General features: G+C 32.2%; 1 protein-coding gene across 2 annotated transcripts in view; it reads right to left on the bottom strand.

The window, feature by feature from the left end:
• Positions 1 to 16,810, bottom strand: part of dac (dachshund family transcription factor) — a 436,877-nt gene that overhangs the window by 271,705 nt on the left and 148,362 nt on the right. For both annotated transcript variants that reach the window (XM_076417492.1, XM_076417493.1), the window contains exon 3: positions 4,602 to 4,806. In XM_076417492.1, the coding sequence (XP_076273607.1) occupies positions 4,602 to 4,806 (205 nt within the window). The remainder of the gene's footprint in view (positions 1 to 4,601; positions 4,807 to 16,810) is intronic.

Below are 16,810 nucleotides of genomic sequence, written 5' to 3'. Positions count from 1 at the left end.
ATTTTTTTGTTAAAAATCTAAGTTTAATTATTTTAGATAGATATGTATTAAACGAAATTGTGTGTATATAGTAGAATATAAAATACGTGTAGTTGATAGGTTAAATAAGGTTTTTGTTTATTTTTATTTAGTTATTACAACGATTTATATATACATATTTTATTTAAAATATGTTTTTGTTAAAAATCTAAGTTTAATTATTTTAGATAGATATGTATTAAGCTAAATTGTGTGTATATAGTAGAATATAAAATAGGTGTAGTTGATAGGTTTAATAAGGTTTTTGTTTATTTTTATTTAGTTATTACAACGATTTATATATATATATATATATATATATATATATATATATATATATATATATATTATTTAAAATATGTTTTGTTAAAGATCTAAGTTTAATTATTTTAGATAGATATGTATTAAGCTAAATTGTGTGTATATAGTAGAATATAAAATAGGTGTAGTTGATAGGTTTAATAAGGTTTTTGTTTATTTTTATTTAGTTATTACAACGATTTATATATATATATATATATTTTATTTAAAATATGTTTTTGTTAAAGATCTAAGTTTAATTATTTTAGATAGATATGTATTAAGCTAAATTGTGTGTATATAGTAGAATATAAAATAGGTGTAGTTGATAGGTTTAATAAGGTTTTTGTTTATTTTTATTTAGTTATTACAACGATTTATATATACATATTTTATTTAAAATATGTTTTTGTTAAAAATCTAAGTTTAATTATTTTAGATAGATATGTATTAAACGAAATTGTGTGTATATAGTAGAATATAAAATACGTGTAGTTGATAGGTTAAATAAGGTTTTTGTTTATTTTTATTTAGTTATTACAACGATTTATATGTACATATTTTATTTAAAATATATTTTTGTTAAAAATCTAAGTTTAATTATTTTAGATAGATATGTATTAAGCTAAATTGTGTGTATATAGTAGAATATAAAATACGTGTAGTTGATAGGTTTAATAAGGTTTTTGTTTATTTTTATTTAGTTATTACAACGATTTATATATATATATATTTATTTAAAATATGTTTTTGTTAAAGATCTAAGTTTAATTATTTTAGATAGATATGTATTAAGCTAAATTGTGTGTATATAGTAGAATATAAAATAGGTGTAGTTGATAGGTTTAATAAGGTTTTTGTTTATTTTTATTTAGTTATTACAACGACTTATATATATATATATTTATTTAAAATATGTTTTTGTTAAAGATCTAAGTTTAATTATTTTAGATAGATATGTATTAAGCTAAATTGTGTGTATATAGTAGAATATAAAATAGGTGTAGTTGATAGGTTTAATAAGGTTTTTGTTTATTTTTATTTAGTTATTACAACGATTTATATATATATATATATATATATATATATATATATATATATATATATATATATATATATATATATATATATATATATATATATATATATATATATATATATATATATATATATATATATATTTTATTTAAAATATGTTTTTTTTAAAGATCTAAGTTTAATTATTTTAGATAGATATGTATTAAGCTAAATTGTGTGTATATAGTAGAATATAAAATACGTGTAGTTGATAGGTTTAATAAGGTTTTTGTTTATTTTTATTTAGTTATTACAACGATTTATATATACATATTTTATTTAAAAGTCGGTTAAATTTTTTATTAAAAATATTTTATTATTGAGTAGGCTCACTGATCCGAATTCACTTGTTTTTCTCTTTTGTTTTCTCCACTGTCCCGATGGTGAATGACAATCGCGGACTGGCGTACTAGATTTTCGTCGGAGATCTCCAATTAAAATGCGCGGAATGAAGTCAGTAATCGTGGCGAAACAAAAGGCTTAGGGCCGAGGAGTTGTGACGGCACCGCGGCCTACCTGGAGAATTAATCATGGCGCGTCCCCGTGACGTGTACACGCATTCGGGCCGGCGGATTTGCATTTTAATTATCAGGTCGGCGCTGAAATGATAATGACGAATGCGGCCCGGCTTGGCGGTGCGGCAGCGGGGGGGGGGGGGGGGGGGGGGGAAGGATCGGGGCGTCGTGAGACGTGCCCAAGGGCCCGAAACAATCGAACCCGGACAGCCGAGTACAAACAGAAAACCGTTCGCATCGTTATTTCGTTTGTATTTGGCGCCGTGCTAATTAACATCCGATTTCTGGACTGGATCTGGGTAGAAGTATCGCTTCTTATTCGGCAGTAATGAAATACCACGGGAAAAAGCATAAAATAGACATTTTTTGGGTTGTTTTTCATCATTCTAGATAAACAGTTTTTTTCAAATCATAGATGGCTAGTATCTACGAATTAACAGCCGTTTTATGGACTGAATCTGGGAAGAAGTATCGTTTCTTATTAGGTAATAATGAAATAATAGGGGCAAAAGTATAAAAAAAGTCATATTTTCGGTTGTTTTTCATCTTTCTGGATAATCAGCTTCTTTCATATCATAGATGGCTAGTATCTACGAATTAACATCTATTTTTTGGATTGTATCTGGGAAGAAGTATCGTTTCTTATTAGGTAATAATGAAATAATAGGGGCAAAAGTATAAAAAAAAGTCATTTTCTCCGTTATTTTCCATCCTTCTAGATCATCAGCTTCTTTTAAAACATAGATGGCTAGTATCTACGAGATAACGTCCGATTTATGGACTGCATCTGAGAAGAACTATCGTTTCCTATTAGGTAGTAATGAAATAATATACGCAAAAGTATAAAAGAGTCATTTTTTCGATTGTTTTTCATCCTTCTAGATAATCATTTTCTTTCAAATCATAGATAGCTAGTATCTACGAATTAACATCCGTTTTCTGGACTGAATCTGGGAAGAAGTATCGTTTCCTATTAGGCAGTAATGAAATAATAGGCACAAAAGCATAAAAAATTCATTTTTTCGATTGTATTTTATCCTTCCAGATCATCAGTTTCTTTCTGATCATAAACGGCTAGTATCTACTTAGTCAAATCCCATTCCCATTACATTTTAATTGGAAGTAATGAAGTAATCTGGACAAAAGTGTAAAAAATTCTTTCTCAGTACTTTTTAGACTCCCAGATCATCAGTTTTGTTTTGAACAAGGGCAGCTATTTACTGCGGTCATTTTCTGACCGTCAATATTAGAAAACGGTACATATACAAGATATTTCGTGTTCAACATTTTTAACATTATTTGCATTCCTAACTAAAAACTCTCGTAATATGCATCTTTCAAAGTTCTCACTTTCCATGTTGATGTTACAACCTACAATTAACATATAAATTCCGTGTTTGCCACCACTGCACCTTTAGCCACATGGTCGCTATACTCTGATAAAGATCGAGTTCTGAGTGTTTAAAAGACGAACTATTTCTTGTAAAAAAGTTTGAAAATAGTTACAATCTATAGTTTGGTCAAATTTATAGTTTCTCTTGCAGTAATAATTGAATTATAAATGCATAAATAAACATCAAGTTTTTGTTATATTCATAAGTAGCGAAGCGCTACTTAGAGGCGTCACGACTCATATATCAGAACAAGTAGTAATCAGACGGGGCAAGGTCTAGAGAATAAGGTGGGTGGTGTAGCACTTTCCATTTTAATGTTTCCAGGTAAATATGTAGTCCAACAAATCTTCTTTTGTGTATAAATAAATTTACACAGTTACTTGATACAGTACAGTATATAGTGATATCTTTATGGCACTACATCCAATAACTTCTTGTAAAAATAAACACAAAAATGCAAGAACAGAAAGTGGAATATAAAGATGATCATTTCTAATAAATTGATGTAAGTATCCTATCTATCACGAACAAGACACATATAGAAAATAATAATGAGCATACTGTGGCGATATTATGAAAAAAACCTTTGGATGTAGATTTAAACAAGTGGGGAATACCTATACAGAGGAATAATATAAATGGAAACACGACAGAAAAATATTTTGGTCCAGTGTCAGGACTTTAAGTAGTATATATTTGTACCAACGTCTGAGAAACATCATTCACTACACCAAACTGGATGATATATAAAATCTATTATGAGTATTTCCGCTGATATCCAAGAATTAATGTTAAATAAGCTTCCGGATCATTGTAGACCGAAAATCCCACCGGGAATTAGACGTCAAACGCCTACCATATATCGCGCGTCGATCCCGAAATCATTCCCGTCCAGATAAATCGCTCCGGATCCGCATCCAAATCCGCAGCGACGAAAATAATGACCGTGAACGGCGTTCGCGAAGTTATAAACGCTGTCCTCCGTCTCTCCCGCTGGATGCGGCTTAATCCGGTCGACCTCTACGTGTCTCCCAGCTATGCCAGACGGATTTAAGTTAGAAGATGCTCGTCTCCCCCTCACGCCCTCATCCCCCGGCGGGGTGTTGCAATATTTAATACGGCAAACACACGAAGATTAGCCGGAAAATTAACTATATAACCTGGATCAGATCGCGAAATAAAATTACATCGGTCCCCAGTAATGTTTCGGATTTTACACTGTTTATGTAACGAGTGTGAATTAATTTCGAACATATCGTGTTTTGTTGATGTATAAAAAAATAAACGAGATACGAACCTGGCGATGGCTTCCATGGTGGGCATACCCTGATTCTTGATGATGGAGCCATCGTGCCTGCTGAGATTATGAGGCATGGCGGGCGAGAGTAAGGCTGAGTGGGCTGCAGCAGGATGTGGTAACTGCATGAACTGCATGTGGCTCAGATGAGGTGGGTGGTTATAACCATTCGCCAATAGGGGGGATTTCTCTAGTCGAGACATATCTGAAACAAAAAACAAAACATATAATAAGGTCGTACAACGTAAAAAAAATCATAATCATAATCAGTATAAAACGTTGTGATACCAACGGTTCGTCTAAAGATACTAGATATTTCAACAGAGCAAAAGATATTCGCCAACTCAAGCAGCATTGGTTTGTCACGGGTTTTCCATGAAAAATATAGCTTATATCAGTTCATATAATTTTCAACAGTTGAACAGTTAAATTTATCATATAGATTTAGATTTTCAAGCCAATACTAATAGTATAAAATTTTAATACTACAATAACATACTATGTATACATAATAATATTAAATTTTATTATTTATATCACATTATTTTATTTGACTCTATATCACTAAGAAATGTATTTCGCAAAATGGTGGTTTTTGTTTCAATACAGCGATGATGTATATCGTGTACAATAGTGTTCAATGACTGTAACTGTACAAATGTCTATTTTTCAATATAATTTCCCTCATTTGCAAAACACCTATTCCAATGACCATCCATTTAAAAATTCCATCACTATAGTGGTTTTCGAGAACGTTTACAATAGCAAATCAGATAGACTTAAATTTGGCCAATCAGGTGGATGTTCAAACTTTAGAAGTTACAATTACCTGCTACAATTTTTCTTGCATCCCGTTACAATGGACACAAGTTTATCATGTTGCTTGAGTAACAAAATGATATTGAATAAAAATGCAGTAAACAAGCCATATGGATTTTGTGCCTCATATATCTCTACCTGTTTAACTTAGAAAATGGATTAAAACACCCTTTTTAATTGGTTTTTCTTTTTCGAGACTCATTTTAACTAAATTACTTATGTACTGATACATACTTTCTTGCCACTAGCAGGAAAGGGATTATTAAATTTAATATAAAAATGAATTGGTTAAATGGAAGGAAATCATTGAAATATCAATTCATCAATTCCGTACATAATAGGTTCTGTACGCTCTATTAACAAATTCTAAAACCTACTTGGTTTGGCCCATGAAATCCAATTTTGCCAAACGTAATTTAAATAAAATGGAATTTTTCCAGAACAAGATTCTAAAATGCAGAAGATATCAATTAGAAATCCTTTCATTGAGACCATCAGAAAATTAAAGAATATGCAAAGAAATGAATAAGAAACTCCACCCTTATGTTAGCACTGAAGTATTGCAACTCTTATATATATATATATATATAGCTATAAGTTATAGTAAAAAGGAATTGTAGGTTAGTCGGAAAAGACTAGTTTCACAATACAAAATAAAATTATGAATTAAGCACAATTGAGATAATTCACAGATTCACAGGGTAAGTGATGTTTTGAGTTTGTTGAGTTTCATTGGATTTTTAATCATATTAATTAGAGAAATTCTTTGTATCTGTATTTTATTATCGTTTAATCCAAATTCTATGTTAACGAAAAAATCAAACAGAAAAACCAACTTGATTATTATTAACAAAAAAGAAAACAAGTTGAATAAACGCCTCAATACAAATAAATCTCGACTTTTACTCGCTTTTTTTGCACCATCTGAACGTTACAATCAACAAAAATCCCCATAATGCAATGGTTATGTCGAAACAAGACCGAAAATCTCATTATTATTTCCCTACCGAACAATCAGATGGCGTTTCTAATTTTTTCCCCTCGCTCTGTCTGAAATTCAGCTCTCATTCTACCGTTCTCGTAATCAAATCGACTTTTTCCGCATACGAATTTGAATTCCTGGCATTTTCAATCGAAATCACTCCGTTCGGACGCTATACACGCACTTTACGACTCGATTCAAATCCGCTAATACGCTTTTTTTGCCGGTATCCGCCTCCTTGGTCGTTCTCCTTCTCCGTCTAACACATGGGACGAGACCGGTCGGCGGTCTCTCTCTCTCTCTCTCTCTCGCAGGCGGCTTGTTATTGTGAACTGACCGCGATACACTTTCATAAATCATTGGAATCGATGATATTTTAATGATCTCACCACACCTATTGTGTCGTAAATCGTTACGGCGTTTAAATATCGATTTAATTATGAGGAGTTTTTTGCCTTGCGTCCGTCTGTCTCTGCTCGTATACGTATGCGTGCCTGTGTATGTGTGTGTGTGAGAGAAAAGTGTCGTCTTTTGTCCCGGAAATTTTAATTGGGCGCCTAATAACCGCCAACAACGAAGTAGGCTGGACAGTCGGACTGGTTAATATGGTCGAATAGAGCCATCAGATTTGATGAATATATCCCATTTATTATTTTATTGTTGGTGATTGCGGTGAACATTGTAGCCGATGATCGATCGGATATTTATCTCTTTTTGTAGCCTTAATTGGTCGTATATTACCAGAGGCGTAACAATTTTTTTTCATCACAACAACAATTTATAAAACATACATACATAATAACCAATAACCATCTGTTATTCTTTGTCGTCGAATTTTTCATGATGTTATTCACATACATAAGTCCTCAATTATTGGTTCTAGTTATCTATTCAATCAACAACATGGCCCCAAGAAAGAGCTTCTGAACATGGGTGGACAAAGAAATGGACACATTAAGACACAAATACCCACAGCCAACACTTGATTAATCAATTTTTTAGGTGCCTGAAAGACCAAGAAATAAGTACATAATAAAGTGAAGAGCTTAGTACCAGTGTTTTGTTGGTGATCTGTTTTAACATACCCAAAGTATTCACATGACTTTGATCCTACAGTCGTTTATGGGACCAACATAACCAAAAAATAAAAAATATACTTGTATCTCATTGTGTGTATTTATTTGTTTTATATTTTCTGTATATAACAGGTCAATTGAAAGGTCCCCGGCCTGACACATAGATGGCGCTACCAGAAATAAATGGATATAATTAAAGGAATTCGCCTGTTGATAAAATATTGCTTTTTGAAAGGAAAAATACAGTTGAAGCAAAAACTTGGTTTGGTGCCGAGTTTCCGGACACTGCCGCAGGAAAATCAACCATCAAGGATTGGTGTGCAAAGTTTAGACGTGGTGAAATAAACACCGAAGACGGTGAGCGCAGTGGACGCCCAAAAAAGGTTGTAACCGATGAAAACATTTAAAAAATCCACAAAATGATTTTGAATGACCGTAAATTGAAATTGAATGAAATAGCAGACACTCTAAAAATATCAACTGAATGTGTACATCACATCATTCACGAATATTTGGGTATGAGAAAGCTCTGTGCAAAGCGGGTTGATGATTCGGAGCAGTGTTTGAAGATGATCAAGCGTAATAAACCCGAGTTTCTGTGCCGATATGTGACAACGGATGCAACATGTCCAACAAAGTCCAATCGAAAGTCATCCGAGTGGACTACATACGATGAACCCGCGCCAAAGCGTGGGGAAACGCAACAATCGGCTGGCAAGGTTATGGCGTCTGTATTTTGGAATGCGCATGAAATAATTTTCATTGACTACCTTAAAAAAAGGAAAGACTATCAACAGCTACTATTATATAACTTTATTGGACCGCTTGAAGGACGAAATCGCCGAAAAACCGCTGCATTTGAAGGAAAAAAAAATGCTGCTTCACCAAGACAATGCATCGTCTCACGATCGCAAAAATCCATGAATTGGGCTTCGATTTGCTCCCTCATCCGCCGAATTTTCCAGATCTGCCCCCCAGCGACTATTTCCTGTTCTCAGATATCGAAAGAATGCTCGCTGGGAAGAAATTTTCTTAGAATGAAGAGGTTATCACCGGAACTGAGACCTATTTTGAAGCAAAGGACAAATCGTACTACAAATATGGTATCGAAAAGTTGGAGGGTCGCTATAATCAGTCTATCACCCTTGAAGGGAATTATGTTGAATAACCAAAAATAATTTTGCCAAAAAGATGTGTTAACTCTGGTAGACCGGGGACTTTTCAATTGACATGTTATTACAAATTTTTAATGTATATTGTAGTGTATCTTAATCTTTAATATGTGATGTATGTCTTGTATCTCATCTTATATTTTATTCTTATTTTTATTTATGTTTTATTCACAACAGTTATCTAAACAGTTATAACAATAATAATATTAAAATGTGTAATATTGACATTTTGTAATACATTGTTATTAGTCACTAAATGACGCAATAGTGTTCACTGGCTTAAATAATAAATAAATAAAATACATTTACTTATCTCCTGTATTCAGGCTTTCAAAGTAATTATATATCTAGTGAAAACAGAATTATGTGGCATGAAAAGCACTACAAACAAAAATCACTAATTTGGAGCTAATATCATGAGAAACAAAGTTAAATTAGATGTACAAAGATATATATTCGCTACCTCAACTCGGTAGAGGAATTAAAAACTACAAAAATTGCTATAAACCATACAGTCTATGCCTTAAAATGTTTGTAACTGACCAGCAATTATTTGGTGAAATACAGATTGCTCTTGCAATCATTATCAACATTAATTCACTTTAATCAGCATCAAATATTGGATTGATATGTTTCTGAGTTTGTTAAATTCCCTCAAAGGGTTAAAAAATCGCAGCTTGCTTTTATTAACATTTTAAATAATATATCCGTACATATTGTAATAAAAAGAAAATTTTAACTTAGAAGAATGAGATAGAATGTATGCTCATACCCAATATATCAAAAGGTTCCTTGTGTCACTGACCTTAATTATTTTATATATTAAGTGTATCAAAGAAATAATCTTAACACCTTCTGTGTCACATAGTGGTGTAAGTGTCTTATATTTATTGTCTACACTCTCTTTCTCCACTATATCTATAGATTCCACCCATTATTTCTTTCTCTTGGGCGATATTTTCCTCTCTTCTGAAGTATTTATCTGATAATTCACCCTAGATGTGTTTAGGTCGCCTTCTCATGCTACTTTCTATCCATCTATCCATGTGTAACTGAGTTAGTGTCTCCTTTCTATGGTCGCATCAGCTTATTCAACATTGAGGTCTTTTTTATTTCTGTATTTCTCTGACTCGTCCGATTTATTTCACTTCTGCTGATTGTATCTCGCATTTATCTTCTATGATATTTGTGGTGGTTATCTCCCCTTTTCATATCTTCTCCTACTTCGACCTATATATGTGTGAGTGTTTGAAGCATTTTAAAGTCATCCAACTATACCAACATAAAAAATACGAACCCTGATTAGCATTAGTGATAAAAATATCGTAGAAATATCATTCCTATTTTTCTCCATTTATCTTACGATTAAAACAAAGAAAAGTACCGGTACTTTAGCGAGGAAAATGCCCTGTGTAATATATTTAAACTCAGTCATAACAAAGGCAATAATTATAAAGAGTTATTAAAATACTTAAATCTGAATAATTCTCATCGTGTTCATTCATAATTGCACTATAATAATATTAAAAATATGTTTAGTTTAATTAATAAAAAGAGCCTTATTAAAATTACTCAAACTCATTGTTATTAGTCATACAATAAATGCTAGTGTTTTATGGTTTGACTTATACAAAAAACTATTTAATTTTCAGACTGAAAATCATCGATACAGAAACCAAAACACGTTCAGCATCGTTGCAAAGTGAAAGAAAAAAAAGACCGTCTTTGAGCGTGCCCACGCGCGAGAATCTAGGTAGGCCAGGTATTAATTAATACAAAATTTAGATAATTAGCGCGTGGGATTTGAAAACCTGCTGAATTTGTCCTGACAAAAAGGACGCTGCCATTAATTTATGCATTAACAACGTTCAATTAAAATTAATTAACTGGCTGACTAAATCCTGGCGATTTTAATAAGCGCGATATTGAGAAATGGTGATACATTTAGTAGAAGATCCAAAGTCATCAGTGTCCCGTAATATATAACACAGTATTTATATTGGTAGATAAACCGGTAAGTATCTTATGGTCAATAAAAGATGTCCAGCAGAAATATGTAAAATTATCTGATTTCAAGTTATTTAAAACTTGGCAACATTTTATCACCATTATATAACGTGGGGCAAAAGTTCCGCTATCACTGATACAATTTTCGCTGAGTGGCAATAATGAAATTAATTATTTTCCATAAATATTATCACTATTTCTGCTCGTTCTGGTGATGTATGGGTTAAAACAAAACTGAACTAAACGTTATATAACTAAGATGGTAGCAGAACTTTTGCCCCACCTTTTATATAATCAAAACATATAATTTGCAGGCAGTTTTTATTATACTTCTTTAGTGTGAAGATATTTGCACATTAAACATCTCAAAAAATGTTTAAAACCCATGATAATTCTAATTTAATTGAAATAATTTGTTGGGCTTGATTCCCAATAAAAGCTGGAACACTGTAAATTTGGTTATAACAAAAATCATAGTGGAATCGTAAGAATGTATGGCGAAGATGAAGCTTTGTTAAAAACTACCACTTGTTCCTAGCAAAGCATTTTCAGAGATTAGATCAGTAGAAATTTTAACAAGCTTCAATAGATTCAGTGTTAGTTTTAAAATCGTCAGAACATATTTGTGTATCATTATTGGCTCTCTCACTATCACTATACCAGTTCGTTGTTAGTTCCGAGTCTTTTCGTTTGAATAAACCTGTTATTTTCACATAATAAAATTTAAATTGTTGCCTTCGTTTCACTTAATTCTCTAATCTGAACAAATAACGATATTACTTCAATGTTTTCATGGATTCTTTTTCGTTAGAACAAGTTTTAAATGATCAGCTCATTTTCCTCATTACATCAATAACACGCCTTTCCTGATTTAACAGAACTTTGGAAGACAGAGATAAACAAAGAAATTGAGACACTACTGTATGAAGATCCACTCCCAATGTCACGAGTTTGTCATTACATGTTGATCAATCAACTCCTTTTAGTTACCAGAAATCTAGAAAACCAAATACAATATCAGTTGAAGTGCTTAATAGCAGTATTTCCTTGCTGATCACTGTATTATAGTATTTCACTCGAACCTCTGCTTTAACATGTATAAAGTATTTTCAGAGATACGGAATTTTATAGTAAAAAATATCAAGTTATGAAATGTAAAGAGGCTTAGAACGCAAAAACTATTAATGTACTTTAAAATACTATTTTCTTTTTAGGAAAGAAGAGAAGGAATATATATTTTTTATTTATGAAACTTTTATTTTCGTTGACCATCCCTTATATTTTGTTGTTTTGTTTTGTTTATATTTTATTGTCATTTACACGATCTATGTAATTATAATAATAATAAAAATGTGTAATGATGATATTTTGCCTATGTGTTCAAATAATTAGAATTTTAATTGTATATTTCTGAATTAAAAAAATAGAAAGTTTTTAAAAAAAATAACCATATTACTTCAATATGTTCATGGATTCATCACCTTGTTGATGCTTTAAGCATTCCATGATGGCAACAAATGCCTTAATTACGAATAGGTCACGACATTAGAAAAAACTCCCGAATAGAACCACAGGGACATTTGTGAAGCACTAGAATAGTTGTGATACTGTGATCGCTTTTCGAGCATATCAAATTAATTCTTGATGTTATTACCAACATTCTAACTTAATTTTCAAGGATTTTAGATTACCGTTTCCTTACATAACATCGGATGCTTCTGTAACTATATACTATTTCGAAATTAAACCAAAATCATGAGAATTAGATTTTTATCATATTGCTATATTTATTTTGGCATTTGTGAGAAAGATATTTGAAATGTAACTGCTCTTGTTTTCTTTTGTTATCTTTATTTTAATTATTATCTAGTAATTTTTCCTGAATATTGTCCAGATCTAAGTAAAATAAATCTACTACTAAAATACACATAAGTTTAAAACATAGTATCGTTTTTACACATAGCTAAACTACTACTAAAGGCTTTTGTTTCTTCACCCAGCGGGTGGGTCCACAGTTTTTTCTTTATATTTGAAACTCTTTTTTTACCAACGAGGGTTTATCTGGACTGGACCTACAATTTAACGTGGGCTACGAACCACGATCATCGGCATTAAGCCTACCGACTGGCGGGTAATCAACTTATAAATCATCCCAGAAGACGTCCGGTCATACCCAGCCTGGTTATTGGCGTGACTGGGATCATTTTCCTTGTCGGATTTCGCACTCTTGCCTAGGACAATCACAAATATTAAATAATCACATACATAAATATACTACCATGCCCCGCGACTATCGGAACATTAGGCCATCCTGTCGCCTTTACAAGTGCGCCAACCAACCTGGGGTGTCCACTGTTGTCGAACGGTTGTAATACTTCCGGGTTTTTACGTTCAGCTAAACTCATATGGTGATTTTTCGCAGACGGTTTCATATCTTCACTAGTGCTTGGTACTCTTAGATCTTTACGAATCTCCTTGTTTCTAATATATCATGGTGTGCTAACGAAGCAAGATAATAACTTTACTTTGAACCCCATAGTTGCACACTGGCTTAAAAATATTTTCATATAATTCTCAATTTAGGTGATATCCTTTAAAAATCTTTTAAAATTAATTCACATCTTTTAAACGCAAATTGATACAAAATATTATGAATACTACCGATTCAATAACATTAAATTATCACGAAAACAACCCCCATAAAAACAATTCCGTCGGCCTGCGTATAAAACCCGAAATCCAACCGTAATTGATGAACGTTTTCAATCTCCATTCCGTCTGACGTAAGGTTTCTGGCTTTCCTGCCGGCCATTTCCTCCTTTTTCTCTATTTATCTCCGGCCGGTATCTCGCGCAGATGATCTAGATACGGGGCCGAAATGCAAATTGAACGTACACAGTCACGATGCAATATTAACTTATTAACTTCCATGTAAAAACGGCGAGCCGGTCACGCGAACGCTCAATTTCTAGGCCTCAAAATGCTCGAATAAATAGCTTTCGATTGTCGGCGTGCCGGATTCCGTGTTCTCGATTTCGGTTCGGTTTTGCTGAAGCGAGTGCACGAGGGAACGTCCCTAAATAACACATTAATTCAACAATATTCATAATATTATTTCATGTAAATCTTAAAACAGTGAAGTGAATATCGATATTTTATGATCGACAATCGATAAAAAACCTTATACAACGCAGAGTAAAAGTCCAATCAAAAGTTTGATTTTCATAAAAAGTTTATTTTGGCCTATACATTTTTTTTTCGGTATTATTGGAAAACAAAATCAGCTAAATGGTGGCTGATATTCGCATACACTTTTGAATTTAAAAAACTCCATAAGAAAAAGTCTGGTGCTGTTAAATCCGGAGATCTGGCTGGCCATGCTAAATCGCCACTTCGCGAAATCTTTATAGAAAAACAACAATAGTCATTCAATAACTGAATTATTGAACGAGCTATGTATTCTGTGGCGCCATCTTGCCCATTATATTCAATAAATATTGTCACCATTTCTGCTCGTTCTTGTGGTATATATTAATCCATAATAAAATTTGGACGTCTACACAACACAATGGTTAAAGCGAAACTGAGCTAAACGTCACATAACCAAGATGGGGAGCAATCAAAATGGTAGCCGGATTTTTGCCCCACCTATTGGTATTGTATTTATAGATAAAAATATGTTGCATAAATTCAAATGTCATTATAATAGCATTTAAGGATTAATTACTAAAGTTTTATTTAATTATATTAATCCGACGTATAAGTCAAATTGAACCATCATCGTTTATCGTCATCGTCCTTCACAGCATCATTATATACATTCAGTAAAACAGAATTAAATTAATTATTCATAATCAGGAAAATACGGAAGGAATTTAATAAACTACAAGACCGATTGAACAGAGAAATTTTTTCCATATATCAAAAGTTATAAGAAAGTGTATGCTACCACAGTTCTGTTTTACAAACCCATGTTAATGGTAAAAATTGTGTTCCCATTCTGCTTCCTCCACTATCTTTTCTGTTTTTTTCTTTATAAGTTTCTCATTCCATCAATATTATAAACATTTACATCACTACAAATATTGATTGTGTTTATTATTATTTTCTCTCAAAAATATATTTTTCTAATAAAATAACTAACAAAAAATAAGCGAAAACAGTTTTTTAGAAGAAAGTGCAATTTTAGGTCCAAAAAAGGACATGGTTAAGGAATAAAAGCAATAAATATGAAAGTAAAATTAGTAGTGATATATGACTAAAAAAATAAAAAAGTATGAAGTCATTTAGGGAAAAAGAGATTATAATTTATCTTAATTTGCAACTAGTATAACGATGATACAATAGCAACTTTCTGGTAGCATTATTTTTATTTACAAACCCATATTAATGCTAAAGTCGAAGTGTGAACAAGACATATTTTCAATGAGTTAAAAATGTCTCTTCAATGATGGACAACACATTGAACAAAATATATTATAGCAATTTTTCTTTAAAAAAATTCTTTAAAAATTAATTTAGAGCCTCATAACACTCACCAGTTGGACGTTTTGGATTGATACGTCGATATATATCAATGCGAACAACCGAATACGATTCCGAACGATAATTGACGATCTTAAAACCCGATAATCATCGACCAAACAAAAACCCATCATCCCGAGATCGCATAAGGACCTGACACCTCCCCAAAACCGAACCTGTCATAACCGAATAATCAAAATAAATTCGACCAGAAAAATATACGGTCCGTCGAACGGCGATGATAAAAAACCTGGTCATTTATCCCATCTCGCCAACCATCAATTCGATTTAAAATGTGTGATTCCGAACCGCCACGGTCCCGTGTGTGTGTGAGACGCGAGATGCCGGAGACAAGGCGAGGGAGAGACGAAAAAAACCATAATGATACCAAATGGAGGAATAGGGTTCAGCAGTGGAACGATAGAGAGACCCATAAACGGTCGTCTGAACGATTCGTTGTAATAATAGTTCCGAATTATACAAAATTGCTATAATCAAGAGGTGGGTTTGAGCGATTCGGAGTTATGGACGCAGAGAAAATCGTAAATGGGTTCGGAATTAGTATGGAATGGACGAGCGCTCTCTGCCCCCTGGCGTATTATGAGGTGTATGTCAATTTAGTCGACCATCTCGACTTGATATCGAACACGGATTGTCCGTCTTCTATCCGATCATAGATGGAGTTTGTTTAACCTATGATCCAGTTCATATCTTAGGCTTGCAGAATAATTTTCAGTCAGTTTTAGTAATATTATACAATATGTACTGGTATTACATTAGGTTTACCATCTCTAGCCAACATATTCTAAACCCAATTGAATTCAACGTTTAAAAAACGACACATCTTTTGAAACTGTCGAAGAGGCGACTAATTTTCGGCTTTTAATGCGTTCGTTCATTTAGTTATGTTTCTCATTTGCTATATACGGTTGTGAAAATTTCATGAAATTCAGAAAAAAATAACAAAATACTACATCCTCTTATTGAATTGTGTCTTGAATAAATTGTAACGAAATTAAAACGACAAATCAGTTTATTAATAAATATTAATCCCACTACCTGCTGGTATACTATTTCTGGTAACAAAATTCACTCTAAAACGTAAGTACAATAAAAAAAATTAATAATAATTCGATATATTCTAAATGAGACAATATCAGACAATAGCAGAGATTGTAAAATGCTACTAGTCATTTAACACTGTTCGGTGGCACTGTTCCTACTGGATATTAACAGTTATGATGTGTAGATATGTACGTTTGTAAAGAGTGTAAGGAATAAGTATTGACAATATTGTAAACAATTTTGTACAAGCTTGGAAAATTCAAAGTACATAAATGCTAATGAAAAATATATACAATTGCGATTTAGTGAAGAAGCAAGATATATTAGAACATTTCAAGTTACATAGTTTATTTATTTATACAAGTTTGATCTTATTTTTATTAGTTAAGTTTTACAACTTTCAATTCAATTCTAGAAAATTAGGATGAAATGTTCTTCAAAAATTAAGGATATCCTTAGCTCAATTTACTACTGAACGAGATAAGAGCATGTACAGAATAAAAGCGTCAAACATAACCAAACTATATCGCATACTACTCACATAGTCTATCTTATCTTCATAAA

The sequence above is a fragment of the Rhynchophorus ferrugineus genome, unplaced genomic scaffold (assembly GCF_030347505.1).
Source record: "Rhynchophorus ferrugineus isolate W39M unplaced genomic scaffold, kcgeb_rfMv2 rfM11, whole genome shotgun sequence".
Classification (NCBI taxonomy): Eukaryota; Metazoa; Arthropoda; class Insecta; order Coleoptera; family Curculionidae; genus Rhynchophorus; species Rhynchophorus ferrugineus.
The sequence above is the reverse complement of the archived record's forward strand: the minus strand, read 5'-3'. Positions and strand labels throughout refer to the sequence as shown.